We start from the raw sequence: 20312 nt of genomic DNA, 5'->3' as shown, positions 1-20312 counted from the left end.
GAGATTAGGCTCACATGCCATCACGAACCAGAGAGACTACGATGTTAAGCAAGACATCTTTGTCCACACTTAAGAATCCAGAGTTTCTTCTTATGTAAAGGAGGGGATTGACAAAAATTGTTTTCTTTTGACATGCTATAGATGAATTGTTTTTGTTTCCATAGTATCCCAAGATTCCAAAACCTTAAAAGTGGATGAAGAAACAGAACACACGATGAGAGTTACGTGGAAACCAGCACCAGGGAAAGTCGTCAACTACCGTGTTGTGTATCGCCCTCAAAAGGGAGGGAGACAAATGGTCGCTAAGGTGCCACCCACAGTCACTTCAACAGTGCTAAAGAGACTTCAACCCCAGACCACGTATGACATCACAGTTCTCCCGATGTATAAGACAGGAGAAGGAAAGCTCAGGCAAGGATCAGGGACAACAGGTATACAACAATAATAATTCTAATCATGCCTTCGGGGGAGAAAGTATGGCACATTTTAAAACAAGGCTGTAGTGTATCTGTTTCATTTGTGAACATTTCAAATTGAATCTGGGGTTGCGCCCAACAGGAACAAGATCCTGGGTTCAGGGTCCTACGTGCTAATATATCAATCTAAGACTCACTTGAATGGTGAGGATTGTGTATGCTGCTCGGGGACCACAGCCATTTCTCGGGGCTTTTATTTAACCTGACATCTTGTATTGACATCTGGACTTGACTCTTTATACATACATATTTTTGTGGATGCTAATAAAAAACACCTACGCCTATCTTATTGGTGATATTAAAAAAAAAAACTTTTTAATTTTACAGCTTCTCGATTTAAATCACCAAGAAACCTCAAAACTTCTGACCCAACAATGTCAAGTTTCCGAGTGACTTGGGAGCCTGCCCCTGGGGAAGTGAAAGGTTACAAAGTCACATTCCATCCTACAGGCGATGACAGAAGACTAGGGGAGTTGGTCCTTGGACCATATGACAACACAGTTGTCTTGGAGGAGCTTAGGTAGGAATGAACTATATTTGTGCTAAAAGGTTGCATCACTTACTTAAATCAGTAGATTTTACACAAAGAACTACCTCATACCTGCTTGCAGAAACCAGCAAAGAATTAAGCCTGAATGAATAGTTTGTATTTTTAAATAATTTTTGTTATTAAGTGATCAGTGATAACTTAAAAGAAAAAAGAATACTTGGATTTTTAGCATGTCCATATCACATAGTTTCAATGCAACTGCAGCCTTGTGGAAATGTGTGGCCAGGCAACTCATTCTGAGACACCCCCTCCCCCAATGCCATGTGGGTGTCCCTGCAATGAGGCATACTGGAGCTCACAGACCAGAGTCTGAGCTTGCTGCCAGCTGGCAAACCAGCCTTGGGTGGATTAAAGGTCTAGTTGTAGACAGTAAGTTGGAAAACCAGGGAGTGTGAGTTTGAACAGCACTCCACATCCATCCAGCGGTACCAATGGGCTACTGTACATTCCTCTTGGAAACTTGGTCTGTTCAAGTGTTCATTTAATAATGTTAAACCTGTATAATGCTTGTTGTTCACTATCACTTGAGTAGATAGGATGAAGGTTAGTGATGTCAGTGTTTGATGCTGTCCAGTGCTCAGTGCCTTCGGTTACCTGGCAGACACTGAACAGAGGCAGCAGAGGCAAGGCAGCTCCTTCTTCCCCATGCTGAGGAGCGGGGGTGGGGGTGGGTGGGGGGGTGGGGGGTGCCTCTGGCAGCAAAGCCAGCCCAGAAATGGTGCTGTAAATCCCCGGAGCTCCCTGGAATGCTCGGTGGCTTGTATCCTGTGATTCCTCACCATCAAGCTGGAATGTGATGGCAACTATTTTTTCTCTTTCACAATACTGAGCGTTTTAAGCTTCTCTGGGTAAAAGTTTGTTAGTGAAGATGGGTGTCTTTAACAAGATGAAAACTGCTTCCCTGAGCCCGTGGTCCATACCCACTCTGCACATCACTGTTTCAGGGCAGGCACCACCTACAGAGTCAATGTTTTTGGGATGTTTGATGGAGGAGAAAGTTTACCACTTGTTGGGCAAGAAATGACAACCCTTTCTGACACAACTGTGACACCATTTTTATCCTCTGGTAAGAAATTGAGTTGTATTGCCATAGGGAAAATAGTATTATGAAACTGTCTCAAATGTTGTGTTAGGTTATTAAACAATGATAAGTAATTATAATTTTTCACTACAAATTATTTAAATGGTTCACATATTTTATGTTTGAAAAAAAAACTGCTTCAAGATTTGCAGCTGAGGCTGTTTTTGGCTTATCTTTTTCAGTTTTTCATTAATTAAAAACTTATTTAAAAGTTAGTTTTTATTAAGTATAACAATAGTAGTTACACTTTATAATTTTTATTTCTAGCGATACAATTTTCTTTTGCTATAATAATTACATATTTTTACTTCATTGGCTTATTTGGGCTGAGAAAGAAGGCTTGACATATAAAAAAGTGGTCAATCATGACTTGCAAGCAAAATTGTAGCACAAGCCCTTTAGACATTCTGCCCTTGTCATAATTACAGGTTTGATGTAAACAAAGCCAGCATTTAATATAATTAGAGGTGAGAGTAGGAGGTAAAGTTCACTTCTAAACTTTTAAAAACTCATTTGCTGAAACCAATAAGTCTTAGCATAGGCAGAGATCTGGAAGGTGTAGGTCCCAGGAGCAGTGTTTGGGAGTCTTCCATCTTGGGGAAGGTATTACATGGATGGTACTTTGTAATTGGTAGTGTGATGAGCATTACTTAATTTTCTTTCATTTTAAAGGTGATATAAACATGATCTGATAACATTGCAATAAATAGTAACTTTATAGCTGGGGATACAAGCTTCTAGAAAAAAGAGCATTTAAAGTTAGATATGGATAAAAAAGTCAAATTTTGCATTGTTTCATTGTTTCTCTTACGATGATATTAACTGACTTATATTTTTATTTTGTAGCTTGTCACTGAGGATATTGGGATTACTTTCTCTTCCCAAAGCACCTTAGCTTTGTATCTGTGTTTGCTTGTTGTCTCTACAGCCCTCAGTTTGTGTATTTCTTTGCATACTTTTCCTAGTTGTCTTCCTACTTCCTCAATTCTTTGAATGTGCAAACTTTGCTGTCTGATATCTCCAGTAGATGAAAAAGTTAAACAATTAACAATGAATAATATAACAATGTGTTAGATTTTCAAAACGTGTCTTTACTTCATAAAGTTCTGATTTTAAGAGTCATGTGTCGATTCCTTATAACATGTAATAGTTACCTGGCAGCTTAATTATTATAGAGGATACTTTTGGCTCACTGAAACCATTTATGATTTACACATTTAATCAGTCCATTTTATATTTGTTTGCTAATATCTTAAATAGTGAAGAATGCAATATCTTACCTTATATCAAATCCAAATCTTATTCAAATTATTCATATTGTTAGATAACTATACATTCTCATTTATTATTTTAGGTATTGATTGTGTGAGCCTTTCAAACTGACCATCATGGTTTAATTAAAATCTCTAGGTTCTATGGTCATGGCCAGGAAACATAGTCAAAGATGAAGATTTGCCATGGAAATAATCTTTGGAGAAATTGATTCTTGAGACTGTTATTTTAGGTTAATAAATTATAGTTGTGGCTTTGAATTATTAAGCTTAGCTGGTGTGTAGGAATAGACAATGTGGGTGGCAGAGGCTGTCTGCATAGGAGGCAACCGGCAAACTATGTGCTCCTTACTGTCCTATTTCATGATTGCTGTGTCAGGGATGGAGTGTCTCACCAGAGCCGAAGCAGACATTGTGTTGCTGGTGGATGGGTCATGGAGCATCGGCCGCGCAAATTTTAGAACTGTGAGAAATTTCATTTCTCGTATTGTGGAGGTCTTTGAAATTGGTCCCAAGAGAGTACAAATTGGTAGGTTCTTGACAATACTGAAGATCTTTGACAATTTAATTGATTGCGATCTTTAACACATCCTAACGTCCGTGGTGTTATTTTTAGCTCTTGCTCAGTACAGTGGAGACCCCAGAACAGAGTGGCAGTTAAATGCTCACAGAGACAAGAAGAGTTTATTACAGGCTGTGGCGAATTTACCCTACAAAGGAGGAAATACCCTCACAGGTAAGTCAGGATGCTTTGGTGTGGTTTTGGCATGTGCTTTTGGTCAGGCAGATAGCTGAGAAATGATATGACTGGTTGTCTTTTAAAAATCCCACTAGGCATGGCTCTGAATTTCATTCGCCAACAGAGTTTCAAGACCCAGGCTGGCATGAGGCCTCGTGCTCGAAAAATTGGAGTTCTCATTACTGATGGAAAATCACAAGATGATGTGGAGGCTCCATCAAAGAAACTCAAGGATGAAGGAGTGGAACTGTTTGCTATCGGTAAGCACTGGAAAAGATAGTGATGCCCTCAGGTGGCAGATGTGCTGAGGACATTTTTGCAGTTAAAAATATTATTGGATTACTATACTCACTCAAACCAACAGATGGTAGAATTCTTGACCCTTCCAAACAAAGGTCTAGTGAAAGAGGAATTGAAATTAACAAAGGGGAAAACTAATATTAGTTTCGAAATTCCAGCTCTAGTTGTTTTTGGAATGATCAAGACCTTGCTATATCTGAGAAGAATAAAATTATACAATGGGATTTATTTGCCTACAAAAGCCTCTGTGAACACCTGTGCTCATGTGGCTGTACCCCAATACAGGCTCAGTGGTGGAACACTTAGAAAAGGCCTGATGTATTTGCTTCATTCCATTAACTTTTCCTGAAAAGTGCTTTCAGTTTATACTTAACTCTTTTCCAAGGTATTAAGAACGCTGATGAAGTTGAGTTAAAGATGATTGCTACAGATCCAGATGACACCCATGCATACAACGTGGCAGATTTTGAGTCATTATCCAAGATCGTGGATGACCTCACTATCAACTTGTGTAACAGTGTCAAGGGCCCTGGTAAGCTTAGTCAGGTGCTGGTATATCTGGGTGGGGACCTCACTCTGAAATGCTCAGCAACATGAGAGGTTTTTGCCTCCTGGATGCCAGGAGCATCCCTTGAGTTGTGGTGAGTAGATACAGCATTACAATTTATGATATCTGCATCTGGCACATGGTAAACAATTGGAGGTTTTGGGAAATTAATTATAAAATTTTGTGCTTGTTACATGTGAAAATTCCTTCCTTTTTACATGGAAGATTGTGGTAAAACTGCACTTCATTAATTTGTCTTGCTTCTGGGAAAGTTAGAATGAGTTTAACCTCACAGAAATAGTAGAAACGAGACTTCTGTAGAATTGTCTTTACTGCTGCCAAATGTCTGCTGGGGGGAACTTCCTAGTTAAGGATCTCTAGTTCAGTTCATTTTTTAATGATTTTTTTTGAGGGGAATGGCACCAAATTAGAAAATGGATTCCAACTTATTTAAGGATTTATTTAGGTTATATGGCTCAGCTAATGCACAAAAGTGGGAGGAGACAAAAAAGGAAAGTTAATAGACCGCCCCCTCTTTTCTGGCACAGATCTGCTCTGGAGTGGAGTAGCATCATGTCAGTGCTATGTCACACTGATGGCTACCACTTAACAAATTCACAGATTGGACTTGCTAAGTAATGATTGGTAGCCTCTTCCAGTTCCCTGATGTCTAAGCCTGGGAGAGGAGGCATCTTGTGTCTGCTTTATTTTCTTCAACTGTAGATTGTCAGAGTTGACACTCTACACGGATCATCCCTGAATGTGAAGGGGAGTTACAGTCTTAAAGTTGAGACCTTTCGAAATCTCATAATCCTTTTTTACTGGTGACGACATAGCTCCAGAGACGTTACCCAGTTAGGGTCAAATGGTTAGGGATGTTGTGGGGCTTTGAATGAGGTAACCATGGAAAGGGATTAGGGTTTAGAAACAGAATTTCAGAACTGAGTTTGCAGTGACAGGGGAGGGCACAGATGAATTACTATCTGTGTAAACCATAGGATAGGACATGGAGAGTACCAACATTGAAGGGCTTTGCAAGAATAATGATACATAAATCCATGATCCTTAGAATATAAGGACATTTCTCTTAAGCATGTGGGTTGTGTAGAGACAGTCTGTCATTAAGTTACAATGGTTTCAGAGAAGTAGGATGAATCCAGTAAACAGTGTGGCAGAAATGCTTCACAATGTTTGGGTCCTTGGTTACATTCACATTTTATTTTTCATGTTCCTTCTTGAACTTCTGTCTCCAAACTTTTACAGATTTTCTCTTTTGGATTTTGAACAACAGTCTGACCTTTTCCCTGGAGAAATAGACCAGCTGGGGAGCCAGAATTTGTAGGCTTCTGGCTTTGGGTTAGCTGAGAGAATTGTCTTTTTTTATTCAATTGGAGTGAACTTTGAGTGGGATGAAAACATCTTTTATCTGTTTTTTTCTTTTTTTTAATCAACCAAGTAATAGTTGCATTCATTGAAGTTTCCCAGACAGTAAAACTACTTGATAATTTTGCAAGCTTGACTTTGACCCAAGTACAATAAAGGTTAGGCTGCTAAGAGTAGACATACTCACCCAGTTTGGGCTTACAAAGAAACCCAAAGGAGTTTATGAGAAAGTGATTTATTGTGCTCATGGACTTATAGAAGTGACTCCTTTCTCTTTAAATTATTATTTGTAATATCATGCTGTTCGCCACAATGTATTTACCATGTCCATTTCTATTGTTATTTTCTAGATACTGTTATTTACTCTTACCTACCCACAGGAACCACAACCATTGGCTATTTTAAAATGGCTATTCCTATATTTAAATATGTTAATATTTTTATTCTTTCTTGAATGAAAAATAATTAGATTTTCTTATTATCTACTTAGAATTAAACACATAAGAAGTAAGTGCTCTAAGGAAACTTAACATAGGCAAGCAATTAGTGTTATCCTCATAGAACACAACATGCCTAGAAATAGTAATAGGGTAGTGATCTTGATCTAACTTCAGACAACAGAAAAGTTGAATTGTATGGACTCAGATCCATTCTACTGATTATGTGAATGAGGTTGAGAAAGGTGAGGGTGCCAGAAATGACTCAGAGGTCTTGGGTCTAGGTGACGTTTTAACTAGTAGTTTCATAAAGAACAAGAGATCATGTTTAAAGGACAATAAACTCGAGTTTGAATCTTCTGAGTCTAAGGAACGCTTTGATCATTTGTTCAGAGAGGTCAATGGGCAATGGGCCTCTATATAGATTCATTACCCTCTTCCCATGTGAAGGGAAGGCTGTAAAAATTTCTGGGCAGGTCAGTGCCGTTTCAATCTAATTTCATACTTCACCCCCTTGCTGCAGAAATGAAAGAGCGTGTATACTTTATCTCTGCATGCAGGTGACTTGGAAGCACCATCTAACTTAGTTATTTCTGAGAGGACTCACCGTTCTTTTCGAGTGAGCTGGACACCTCCTTCTGACAGTGTGGACAGATACAAGGTGGAATACTATCCTGTTTCTGGAGGAAAGCGCCAGGAGGTGAGCAGATGATACGGAAGCACTCTTTCTTCATGAGTGCCTCTCATTAGAGCTCAGAGGAAAACGTTGGGTGGGGGCCAACAGATGAATGAAGAATGGTACCCTCTGTTCCCCTCAAGGCAGGCACTTCTCTTTGAACTTCATTAAAGGGAAACAGCTTCTTTTTAAAAATGTTCTTAATACCGCAGAATGATTTTTTCAAACAAGTTAATTGATCCGTAAGTTTGGATTAGACTCATAAAATTGACAAGGGACAGGCCCCAGGTGGAGCTCCAGGAGTCCAATTGGCGAGAAAGAGGGGGGTTGTATGAGCGAGAATTGTTGAGACCAAGGTTGGATAAAGCACAGGGACAAATAGCCAAACGAATGAAAACACATGAACTATGAACCAAAGACTGAGGAGCCCCCAACGGGACCAGGCCCTCTGGATAAGTGAGACAGTTGATTAGCTTGATTCGTTTGGGAGGCATCCAGGCAGTGGGACCGGGTCCTGTACTCAGTGCATGAGTTGGCTGTTTGAAACCTGGGGCTTATGCAGGGACACTTGGCTCAGCCTGAGAGGAGGGGACTGGACCTGCCTGGACTGAATCTACCAGGTTGAACTCAATCCTCAGGGGAGTCCTTGCCCTGGAGGAGATGGGAATGGGGGGTGGGGTGGGGGAAAGGCAGGGGGTGGGGTGGGGCGGCGGGAGGAGGGAGAACAAGGGAATCCATGGTTGATATGTAAAATTAAGTTAAATTATAAAATAAAAAAAGTTGACAAGGGACTCTTACTAAGGATGACAAATTTCACTAGTTTTGCAAATAGATGATGATAGCTGGAGAAATAAATTACATTATCACCTGAGATCTCTCTGTAATCTAGTCATTTCTCAGAATAAAGGGCAAGGCTTCCTGCGATGCCTTCTAAACTTCCTGCAGACAGCTGTCTGGAGGTCTAGCATGAAGAATGGAGCTGACTGTTACTCCTTTTATTTTCCCTTCCAGTTTTATGTGAGTCGACTAGAAACAAGCACAGTGCTGAAAGATCTGAAGCCCGAGACTGAGTATGTGGTGAATGTGTACTCTGTGGTTGAGGATGAGTACAGCGAACCTCTGAAGGGCACAGAGAAAACCTGTAAGTCACATGGGAAATGGCCACAAGGATATAGCCCCCCATTATTTAATTTCCAAGATAAAGAGGTCAGGGCACATGGGAGATTTTTGCCAGCCTTTGACAAATCCTGTATGTTCTAGACGTTGATATGTGAAACTTACATCTTAAGTATGTTTTCTCTTTTCTTTCTTTCTTTCTTTCTTTCTTTCTTTCTTTCTTTCTTTCTTTCTTTCTTTCTTTCTTTCTGTTTTTTTAAAGAAAGAATGAAGTGAAATTATATGTTGGTAACTTCTGTCTGAAGTTCTATGACTAAAGAATAAAAAATAGTTAGCTTAGTGATGTTCCAGAAAAAGGGATTAAAGTCTCAGAAAGTTTATCTATTTTGGCTTTCATATGGTTTCAGTGGAATGCCGTTTGCAATCTGAACTTTGAGTGTTTTCCTCTTTTGAATAGTTGGGATGTGTATCCTGGAGGACCAAGTACAGTAAACACAGATGCTGGGTCTTTATGGGTGGGGGGAGCTATAGTAGATCATTAATTTCTCAAGCAACACATTCTCTGTTGAGCATATATGTAATCAATGAAATAGGAAACATTTGTTTGAAGGGATTCAATCGATGCCCGCTTTTGTGTTTTCGTAGTGCCAGTTCCTGTAGTTAGCCTGAATATTTACGACGTTGGCCCCACCACCATGCATGTGCAGTGGCAGCCTGTGGGAGGAGCTACTGGCTATACTGTGTCATACCAACCAGTTAGAGCCCCCGAAGGAACAAAACCCAAAGAGGTGAGAGATGTCTGTCTGTTAACCACTCGGCTTTTCTCAGACTTTATAGGTTGACAGTCCTAATGAATCAATTTATAATGCTATACCCCAAACAAAAATTGAAATGAGATTTATGACCTGTAACCCATTTTTTTTTTAAAACATTGGCATGAAGGAAAAAAAAAACAAAAAACAAGTCCAGTTCTTTTGAATGTAAAAGCTGTGTTCTAATCTATTGGTTACTAACAGGCTTCCACTACGTCTCCCAGTAAGTGGAAGCATTTGACTAAATGTCTTACTTCCCCCTGGCATTTCCTTGTGCAGATGCGTGTGGGGCCAACAGTGAACGACGTGCAGCTGACTGGCCTCCTTCCTAACACAGAATATGAGGTCACTGTCCAGGCTGTCCTGCATGACCTCACTAGTGAACCTGCCAAAGCTCGGGAAGTCACGCGTAAGATGTTGCTGACTTTCTTTCCTCCTTTCTTATTGCTGTTAAATATAACATTTGTTGGAATACTTCCATGTGATATTAGCAATAGTTTGACAATTAATGCACAATCATAGTTATTATTTTTTAGTTAATATATGAAATAGTGGATGTAATTGTGACATTCCATATATTTATACAATGTACTTTTCTTATATTTGTCCTTTTACTACTGCTCTGTCCCCTTTTCACTGTCCTTCTTTATTCCTCCAAGTAGAACCCTTTCTGATATTATATATTCTGTCATGACATGCCATGTCAGGATCAATCAATCAGTCAGTCAATCTATCTGTCTTTACATCCATCTCTCTTTCTATGTTTAATGAACTTTATATTGAGACGTATCTTATAATCAGCAGAGTTTTAGAGTTGCTCTGGGCAATGTGTTAATCAAGGCCTAGATATGAAATAACACTGCATGTTTTAATTCATGAAGTACATACAGTATGTAAGATACATGACACCAGGACTATTGTATGACTATCATTTGGAGAAGGATATTTAGGTTAAGTTCAAGCATTTTGAGTTTTTGTTGAAGTAGAAACTGGCACTAAGTATGTCAAGTAATCAGCCCACTCAATCCTGCAACACACTGATCACACACTATATCCCAGTTAGCAGGCTTGGAGTTGGAGATATGCCACTGAATGATATAAAGCAGCGTGTAGAGGCCTTTTCTTGGTCTACAGTTATTTTGTGTGTTGTTCAGTGTCTTGGACTGATGATTTTTTCCCCTGAGGGTTTAATAAGTTCCCTTCCTTGAGACATGTACTCTTTCTTTCTTTCTTTCTTTCTTTCTTTCTTTCTTTCTTTCTTTCTTTCTTTCTTTCTTTCTTTTTTTGCTTGAAGATATCCCAGAAATTTTTACCATATATGGCTTAAATTTAGTGCTCCTTAGCCTACCCTTCTAAGGAAATTGAAGAAGGAACTTCATGGAAAAAAACATATTGAGGAAACATAAACATCATATGGCAGAGAAAAGAAAGAGCTTGGCAGTATAAATTTATTGACAACTTACAGAGATTTAGTATTTTTCTGTGTTAGATCCTAACCAGGTTGTTGGCTTTGGTAATGGTAGTGAGGAGTATGTATTTCATCTTGTGGAGCAGGACAAATCAACTCAGAAAGTAGTTGGTTACTACTATGGCGTTCATGCCACTATTGTATCAGTGAGCATATCTTGCCAGGCCAGTCATTATTGTAGCCTTCAGGATTCACAGTTATGTAAGAGTGATGGCTTTCCTTTCTGGTAGTGTATATAACCCCTTCTAGCACTATGAAAGCTAATCAAAAGGGATTTAGTTTTTAGGTCACTACCAGCCTGACTTATCCATGTTCTATGACTCAGGTATGTGGTGTTTTCAGGAATAGGGTCTTAAAGACAAGTTCTGAAAAGTAATCAAGAGAGCTTCTGTAACATCCTTAAGGGAGCACACCTTGATTGACTTCATTTTCAGTATTAACTTATTTTAATATCTGAAGACATGTAAATGGTGAATTTATGATTCATTATGGTTGAGCAGCAAGCAATTTAACTAGACTGGGGGATTATTATGTAAACAAGAAGTTAGCAGTGCAACGAAAGCATATATCCTATTTCTAAAAAGCCTTCTAGAGAATAAAGCAACTCTGTCTGGTAAAAAATGGTATTTCGATTATCGTATTAAAAATCAAGCTTGACATGGTGGTGCATGCCTTTAATTCAGAACTTAGGAGGCAGAGGCAGGCAGATCTTTAAGTTTGAGACCAGCCTAGTCTACAGAGCAAATTCCAGGACCGACAGGACTACACAAAGAAACCCTGTTTTGAAAAACAAAAACAAAAAACCCCAAAACCCAAACAAAACAACAAACCCTTAGCTATACACTGTTCAACTTCCTGAAGACTTGTTTAAATGCTGAAGACTCTGTGGTGGAGACTTCACATCTGGTTCTAATGTCTTGTGCTTCTTCAGTACCCTTACCCAGACCTCAGGATGTGAAACTGCGAGATGTGACTCATAGCACCATGAATGTCATCTGGGAACCTGTGCTTGGAAAAGTTCGTAAATACATTGTTAGATACAAAACTCCAGAAGAGGAGTTCAAAGAGGTAGGTTGGAGATGAGAAAAAATACGGAAATAGTTGTTTTCCTGCAAGGCTTAACAAAATAGCTTTATCAGGGGTAGATAGATGATAGTGTGTTTTGAATACTTGTCACTCTGTTAATGAAAGATGGAAATTTTGTGTGGTTAAAACATGCTTTTGAAAATCAGTAATATATTGGACTGTGTTAGATTTAGTTTGGAAATGTTCTGCTGTGTGATGTTAATCTCACAAACATCATCCCTTAGTAGATAAAGAGTTATAGAATCCATGTGGTATTTCCTTTCCATCTAGTTGCCTTATATGGTGCTCTCTAGTGTACGAATGACTAAAAATGCCAAATGTTCTAAAAATACAAAGTGGTGAGAAGATGCAGCAAAGAGGGAAGCGAGCATGTTAGATAATGATAAGATGACACAGTTGGGCAGGTCAGAGAGAAAGGAGGAAAAATAGGCTGTTAGAGTACTACGCCTTTTGGACTGATCTTTTCTGAGGTGATGTTGGGGTGCATAGCTTTTTGTACTGCAGTGTGATTCAAAGTGGGAGCAAAATGAGGTGGCTTTCTAGGAAGATGGGCTTTAAAATTGGGTTAAAAATTGGGTATGCTTGAGGGAGTTTTAATGGCAGAATTCTAGAGGCATCTTTGAAACCAAACTTTCACTCCTTTGTATATATTTGTCATTTATGTACTGCACAAAAGTTAACTTATATGTCTGTGTACATTTATTTCATTTTGGGTTTCCATTTCAAATGGATTTAATGACCAGTGCGCCTCACAAAGTTCTCATACACAAGAAGTGAGATATATATAAAAGACAATGACATTAAAAGATGTAGATAAAAAATGGTTTCGTTGCTTGTTATAAGCATTCATTACTTGCCTGAAAATCAGGTATCATTACTCGAGTACATACATTTTTTTTTTTCTGGAAACATTTAAGTTGTGCCCATGCTTTGGATTCTTATGCAAATTGAAAATTCTCCTTTTTTGGAGTCATGATTCCTCTGTTCTTGTGCTGAAAGCTCTAGTAAGCATCAGAGAGACCAAAGCCAATCCTTCAAAGAGTAGTACCACTGCTTTCTTCCTGTTACAGGTGGAGGTGGACAGATCAAGGGCCAGTACCACCCTCAAAGACCTCTCCTCTCAAACCCCGTATACAGTGAGCGTTTCTGCAGTGTATGATGAGGGTGAATCTCCTCCGGCGAGTGCTTATGAGACAACCCGTGAGTTGTGCCCTGTTTCATGGACGCATAGGAAATATTTAACATTCTTGCAAATATCTACTTACTAGGACGTTCCATTTCTAACGCTCTTTGTCTGGCATTTAATGATGCTAGGGTTTGTAGATTACTTTCTCTGATTTTCTTCTTATGTAAAATGCTATTGGACAGTAAATATCAGCCTCTTTCCCCCCAGCAGTTCATAATTCAGTTGTCAAGATAAAAGATTAGTGGAGAGTCTCAGGGTCATGGCAAGATCAGGTGAGTGGGACTCAGAATGTGCAGTCAGACCCCAGAAGAGGGGAGGTGGCCTTGGTGGCAGCATGGTACAGAGACACAGGATAACCTTCTGGGACCTTCCTCCCTTGCTCCATTCTGCTCTAAGTTCCATGGATGTCAGATATTCTCTGCTTTGGTATTTCTGTAGTTTTAAACTTAGTTATTATGCCTGCTTTTCCTTTTCTAGTTACTGGATTTTTCCGGTTCCTTCCCAATGAAGGCAGAGAATTTTATTTTGTATTTCTCGCTCCTGTAATTTAATTATTTAACTCAGTGCTAAGCGTATAATGATCTAATCAAGTGCTCCACTTATAATAACTTAATCACAATATTGATTAAAAAGAAAGCTGAGAGCCAGTAGTATCCTAACCAAATAACAGGAGCCTCACATCTCCAACATCTGCTTTAATAAAACATAAGGTGACACATAAAATTAATAAATGATTTTATTCAAGCCACAAAATGATAAAATATATCATTTCAATGCTTCCGCATAATTGTAATAAGGTATTTCATATTTTCTGTAAAAGTTCTTATATTGTTTTGTATTTACAACATATCTTAGTTCAGACTAGCCACACTAACTTCTGAATAGCCACATGTGGCTAGTGGCTCCCATAGGACAGCACAAGTCTAGAGAATCTAAATAGCTTCTGGGCTTCATGAGTAATCTACTGGTGGGCCAGGCGCTAAGGCCTGGACCTTTTGTAGAGGCCAGGGTCTGGCATCTTTGCCTCTGATACAGGAAGAGGGCTAGCTACTTCCCCCAACCCAAGTACAGCTGCTTTGTGGATGTCCGTTTGTCTATATTTGATCAGAGTATTTTGTCAAATGTCACAACCCATTCCATAATTCAGGTGTGCACATTTCTCTCTCTTTTTAAACTTTGCTAGTTTGTATGATGTGAAATCTTGTAGTCATTTTGATTGTCTTCTTGCTGTCAGCTCTTCTCTGGTAAAGATCATAGATAGAGAAGAAGATGACATGGTGAGTAGACTAGACAGCTCTGCATATACAATAGATAGAAAGAGAGGAAAGTCAGGAAATAGATAATTCAGTAACGAAATTTACGCTTTCCATGCATTCTTTCAAAAACTCAGATTTTAAATTTCTATAGATCTAAAGTTGAGATTAATAGTTGAGTTGTTTTGAGTTGTACTGTGGAAGTGGTACCACTCTCTTTATTTCCATGGTCCTTTTTACTCCATTGTTAGAACAAACTTCAGATGGATTTGTGTTTACTCATATAAAGTTGGCTTTGATTACCAGGAGATATGATTGATGTTGAGAGTTCAGGAGTGGTGGCAGGCATTTCTGGTGTGTAGAAGTTTTCTTTTTCTTTTTATTTGTTGTTTTTGATTTCATGAGGTCCCCTTTGTCAATTTTTGGCATTATTTCCTGAGTGACCAGAATGCTATTCAGAAAGTCCTCGCCTATGCCTAACATCTTGAAATGTTTCCTCTACTCTTTAATCTAACACTTTCAGATCTTACATTAAGGCCTTTGATTCATTTGGGATTGAATTTTTTCCAGGATGAGAAATAGGGATTTAGTTTCATTCTTCAACATGTGGATATGTGGTTTATTTAGCACTATTTTCTCAGTACATTGTCTTTGCTCGAGTGTAGCTGCATATGTTTATATCTGGGTTCACTATTCCATTAAACTGTATGTGTCTTTTTTTTTTTTTTTTTTTTTTTTTACCAGTGCCATGCTGTCCTTGATACTATGGCTCTGTAGTATAACTTGAAATCCTATATTTGGGTATCTCCAGTGTTCTTTTTTGCTCAGGATTGCTTTTGCTATCTGGGTATTTAATTTTTTTTCTATTTCTGTGAAGAATGGCACTGGAAGTTTGACTGAGATTCTATTTGATTTGTAGATAACTTTTGGTAAGATAGCCATTTTCTCAATGTAAATCGTTTAAATGCATAAATATGATAGGTCTTTCCACATTCTAGTGTCTTCTTTAATTTCTTTCTTAAGTCTTTCAATATTTACATTATTGAGGTCTTTTATATCCTTGGCTAGCTGGAATGTAGCCAATTTAATCATGGTCAATGATCTTTTTGATGTGTCCTTGAATTTGTTTCAGAAGTGTTTTATTAATAAGTTTTACATCTATGTTCACCAGGAAGTTTGGACTATAGTTTTTTTTTATTTTTTAATGTATTTATTCAGTTTTGGGATCAGGGTAATACTGGCTTTGTTACAAGAGTTTGTTGGCATGTATTCCCTTTTATTATTTTTTAATGGAATATTTTGAGAATCATTGATGTTGGGTTTTTTTTTTTGTTTTGTTCTGTTTATTTGTTATTTGGTCTGATAAAATTCAGCAGTGAATATATCTGGGTCTGGAATTTGATTTTGAGACAGGGTTTCCCTATATAACACTGGCTTGTCTGGAACTTTTGATGTAGACCAGGCTGTCCTGGAACTCAGAGATATCTGCTTGTCTCTCTCTCCAGTATTAGAATTAAAGACATGTGCCACTGTGCCCAACCTGAATTTTTTCTATAAATATTTTCTTTATTCTTTGAGAATTTCATAGATGAATACAATTTATTTTGATTATATACATTCTCCATCTCTTCCCTCTAACTCCTACAGGACCTGCTCTGCCATACATAAATACACCCCTCAACATTTTACTATTTTTTAAATTGTGGTTTCAATACTGTTGCTTGTAGATTTGTTTAAGCTGTGGTTTATTTTTGGTAGGTCATATCCATCTAGAAATCCATCATGTCTTCTAGATCTTCCAATTTACTGGAATATTGGTTTTTTTTATATATGTCTCAATGATTTACTGAGTTTCAGTGGTATCTGTTGTACTGTTTCTAAGATGAAATATCTCTTAATCTCAGTCCATGGATCTCTGGGATTACTGATGGACTGACCGAGGTCCATGAGCTGTCTAACTGCATGACACAGTTTGATCTCTGTATATTGTTGCTACACTAGATCCTCAAAGGACTGGAGATACAAAAACTTTGGGAACCATTGAAATAGAAGAGTATTACTAAACAATAATTAAAAATGGTCATCATTTTAGTAGACCTATGTTTTAGTAATATGCATTTTACATATTTTAGTAACCTATGCATTATAACCATACACTGCTCATCCTATATTATTTTTCAAATGGGCTAAGCTGGTAAAATATTTCATTCTAATGCTTTATATTTTGTCAGGTTTTACCATATCCTTTAAAATAAAACATTTTAATCATATTAAGTTGATTTTATAATTTCCATTGAAACATGAATTCTTGCCTTTTCTATGATAGGACCTGTTCCAGCACCAACAAACCTACAGTTTACCGAAGTAACACCAGAGAGTTTCAGGGGAACTTGGGACCATGGAGCTTCAGATGTGTCTCTCTATAGAATAACCTGGGCACCTGTTGAAAACCCAGATAGGATGGAGGTAATGTTAGCTCTCTGTCTCTCTTCTGTCTCAATTTGCTTCTAGGGAAGCATGGGTAAGATATATATATATTACTTCTGTGAATCAGTTACTTTCATTGTTGTGATAAAATACCATGGCCAATGTAACTTATGGAAAAAAGAGTTGATTTGGGCTTAACATTCCAGAGGATAAGAATCCTTTATGGTGAGGAGGCATGGCAGCAGGCAGACATGCAGCCAAAATAGGAAGCCGTAGGATTGCTGATGACTGAGTATTCACATACTTGAGCACATGGGGGACATTTCTCATCCAAAGCACTACATTCTGTTACAGATAAACTTCATTTTTTTTTAAAAGTTCTGATTTTTTTTTATTTTTTAAGTAAATTTATTTTACAACATCATTTAGTTCAACATAATAGCCACAGATTCCCCTGTTCTCCCACTCTCGCCCCCCCTCCCCCTCCCCCCACCCAACCCCCCATTCCCACCTCCTCCAGATCAAGGTCTCCCCCGAGGTAAAAGTTCTGATTTTTTATTAAGTTTTTTTTATTTGTTTTATATACCGATCAAAGATTCCCCTCTTCCCTCTTACTGTTCCTCTAGCCTTCCCCCTCCCAACCCATCCCCCATTTCCTCTTACTAGAAGGTAAGGCCTCCCATGGTGAGGTACATCTAGTAGAGGTAGGTTCAAGCCCCTTCCCCTGCCTCAAGGCTATGAGAGGTGTCCTATCATAGGTAGTGGGTTCCAAAAAGTCTGCTCCTGCAACAGGGATGGATTCTTATCCTACTGCCATGGGGTCCCTTAAGCAGATCAAGGTACACAACTGTCTTGCTATGCACAATGCCTAGTCCAGTCCCATGTGGGCTCCACAGCTGTTGATCTGAATTTCCCGAGTTCCCACTAGTTTAGTTTGGTTGTCTCTGTAGGTTTCCTCTATAGATAAATATTTTTGACTAGTGGCTTTGGGCTCATGTCCTAGAAGAGTAGAAAGGAATATTTACCTAAAGATGTCAGTACAATGTCATTGGGTATGCATAATATAAATGGATTATTAATTTAGTGTGCATATGATTTTTCCTCTTTGCCTAAGACCATCGTAAATGGAGATGAAAATACCTTGGTGTTTGAAAATCTGAACCCCAACACTCTTTATGAAGTTTCCATTACTGCCATCTATCCTGATGAGTCTGAAAGCGACGACCTGAGTGGCAGTGAGCGCACACGTAGGTGTTTAACTTTCAAATAGGATCTTGATAGTTTGAAGCTAAATGTTAAGAAACGAAGCTACAGCTATATCACTAATGTTTCTACAAATTCTGTTCTCTTTTAGTGCGTTTGATACCCTTAACAACACAAGGTAAGACATTAACCTACCAGACTGTTTGAATAAAAAAGGCATAAATTATCAAATAGGACCATAAAGTGCATTGTCAACAAACCAAACCTTCTGCATTTTAATTGTAAGGTGCTTTTTTTTTCCCCCCTGAAACCAACCTTTCTTGAAATACTTACTTTTTGGTTACTTGTTGAAGAGTGTATTAGTCAGCTTGGGCTTCCATAACAAAATGCTAGACAGCATGGTATAAGCAGCAAACATTTACATACCTATAACTCTAGACAACAGAAGCCAGATTTTGTTCTGCAGGCCTGTAATCCTAGTTCCTTGGGAGACTGAGGAGGAGGATCATGAGTCCAATGCCAATCTGGCCAATTTAGTGAGACCCTGAATCATAATAAAAAAAAGTATATAGGTTAGGCAAGATGACTCCGTAGGTTAAGGTGCTTGCCATCAAGCCTGACAGCCTTAGTTCAAGCTCCAGTATTGACTGAATGGAAGAAGAAAATTGATGTCTCCAGATTGTCCTCTGATCTCCACATATAAGATGTGGCAGGTGTGTGCTCTGCCCCAAACAAATGAAAACAAATAACATAACAAAATATCAGCACTTGCCTAGTATCTGCATGATCCTACCTTAAATCTCTAGCACCACTCAAAATGGTCTGGAGAATAGGAAGTTCAAGAGCTAGACAAGATGGCAGCCAGTTCTTGGGGAAGGGTTTGTACTCATCTTCTCGTTGTGTTGTTACATGGCAGAGAGAAAATGAGTTCTCTTTCTCATGCCTCCTTTTGTAAAGGCTGATTTCATTTGAGTGACCCCCTTTCATGACATCATCTTCAAAAGTGCCAGTTGCAAATTCTGCCATATTGAGTGTTAGGGCTTCATTATACAAGATGACAAAGTTTGGGAGGAACTAACACATTCAGTCCATACCAAGTAGCCATTTAATATTCAGTAACCATATTATTGGCTTAAAGTTAATTCTAAACTCAATGGTATGTAACCCTCTTGATTTCCTTGGAAACTATGCAGATTTTTTGTTTGTTTGGTTTTGGTTTTTGGCAAAAGGAGGGCTTGTTCTATGTGTTTAATATGTTCTCAACAATCTTTCAGCTCCAAAAAGTGGTCCACGGAACCTTCAGGTGTACAATGCCACATCTAACAGCTTGACTGTTAAGTGGGATCCTGCTAGTGGTCGTGTGCAGAAATACAGAATCACACATCAACCTTCCACAGGAGAAGGCAATGAACAAACGGTAATTCATTTTGTGAATATTTAAGTTGGAAATATTCTGCCTGCTGCTCTTCAGCTATTTCCCCTGAGTGTTTACAATATTAACCTTGTTAGGGAATGTAGGATTTCCTGTTTTGTATAGAATCATTTGAGTCTAGCTGGCCCTCCTTCTGGAGTGCATGATGGAGACATCCAGAATGCTCTGGTGAGACCTGATAGTTGTTCTTCATAGTAAGTACACATTAGTCATGTGCCCAAGTAGCATGATGGTATCTAGAAAGTTTTTGAGTCTGTGTAGATATTCAATATTTCTGATTATATCAGATCTATTTTTCCCTATCTAGAAGCCCACTGACCTAATTAAAAATATTTACAAAATGGAGGTCTGTAGTTGGTTGTTTTCACTCTTTGCTCTTTACACTTTGGGGGCCTACCATTCAGCTGGCAAATAAATACACAGAGATTTATTATTACTTATAAATGCTTGGCCTTATCCTGGCTTATTTCTAGCCAGCTTTTCTTAACTTAAATTATCCTGTATACTTTATGCCTCTGGGTTTTTACCTTTTTCTATTTCTGTATATCTTTTCTTTCTTTCTTATTCCATGTCTGGCTGTGTGGCTGACCCCTAGTATCTTCTCTCCTTCCCCTTTTCTCCTCTTTCTCTTCTTCTCTTATATTTATTCTCTCTGCCTGCCAGCCCTGACTATTTCTCTCTTCTACATAGCTATTGGCCATTCAGATCTTTATTAGACCAATCAGGTATTTTAGCTAGGCAAAGTAACTCAGCTTCACAGAGTTAAACAAATGCAACATAAAAGAATGCAACACATCTTTGCATCATTACACAAATATCCCACAGCATGAAAGAATGTAACACATCTTCAACTAATATTCCACAACAGA

General features: G+C 38.4%; 1 protein-coding gene across 3 annotated transcripts in view; it reads left to right on the top strand.

Moving 5' to 3' along the window:
* Positions 1 to 20312, top strand: part of Col12a1 (collagen type XII alpha 1 chain) — a 114218-nt gene that overhangs the window by 40127 nt on the left and 53779 nt on the right. For 2 of the 3 annotated variants that reach the window (XM_028879855.2, XM_028879856.2), the window contains exons 15-31: positions 165 to 431; positions 804 to 996; positions 1971 to 2092; positions 3758 to 3907; positions 3995 to 4114; positions 4213 to 4377; positions 4803 to 4949; positions 7345 to 7484; positions 8472 to 8601; positions 9222 to 9364; positions 9668 to 9797; positions 11788 to 11924; positions 13013 to 13142; positions 16708 to 16847; positions 17923 to 18055; positions 18163 to 18189; positions 19286 to 19428. In XM_028879855.2, the coding sequence (XP_028735688.1) occupies positions 165 to 431; positions 804 to 996; positions 1971 to 2092; positions 3758 to 3907; positions 3995 to 4114; positions 4213 to 4377; positions 4803 to 4949; positions 7345 to 7484; positions 8472 to 8601; positions 9222 to 9364; positions 9668 to 9797; positions 11788 to 11924; positions 13013 to 13142; positions 16708 to 16847; positions 17923 to 18055; positions 18163 to 18189; positions 19286 to 19428 (2417 nt within the window). The remainder of the gene's footprint in view (positions 1 to 164; positions 432 to 803; positions 997 to 1970; positions 2093 to 3757; positions 3908 to 3994; positions 4115 to 4212; positions 4378 to 4802; positions 4950 to 7344; positions 7485 to 8471; positions 8602 to 9221; positions 9365 to 9667; positions 9798 to 11787; positions 11925 to 13012; positions 13143 to 16707; positions 16848 to 17922; positions 18056 to 18162; positions 18190 to 19285; positions 19429 to 20312) is intronic. The other variant, XM_028879857.2, reaches the window with a different exon arrangement.

Source organism: Peromyscus leucopus, chromosome 7, assembly GCF_004664715.2.
Source record: "Peromyscus leucopus breed LL Stock chromosome 7, UCI_PerLeu_2.1, whole genome shotgun sequence".
Taxonomy (NCBI): domain Eukaryota; kingdom Metazoa; phylum Chordata; class Mammalia; order Rodentia; family Cricetidae; genus Peromyscus; species Peromyscus leucopus.
The sequence above is the reverse complement of the archived record's forward strand: the minus strand, read 5'-3'. Positions and strand labels throughout refer to the sequence as shown.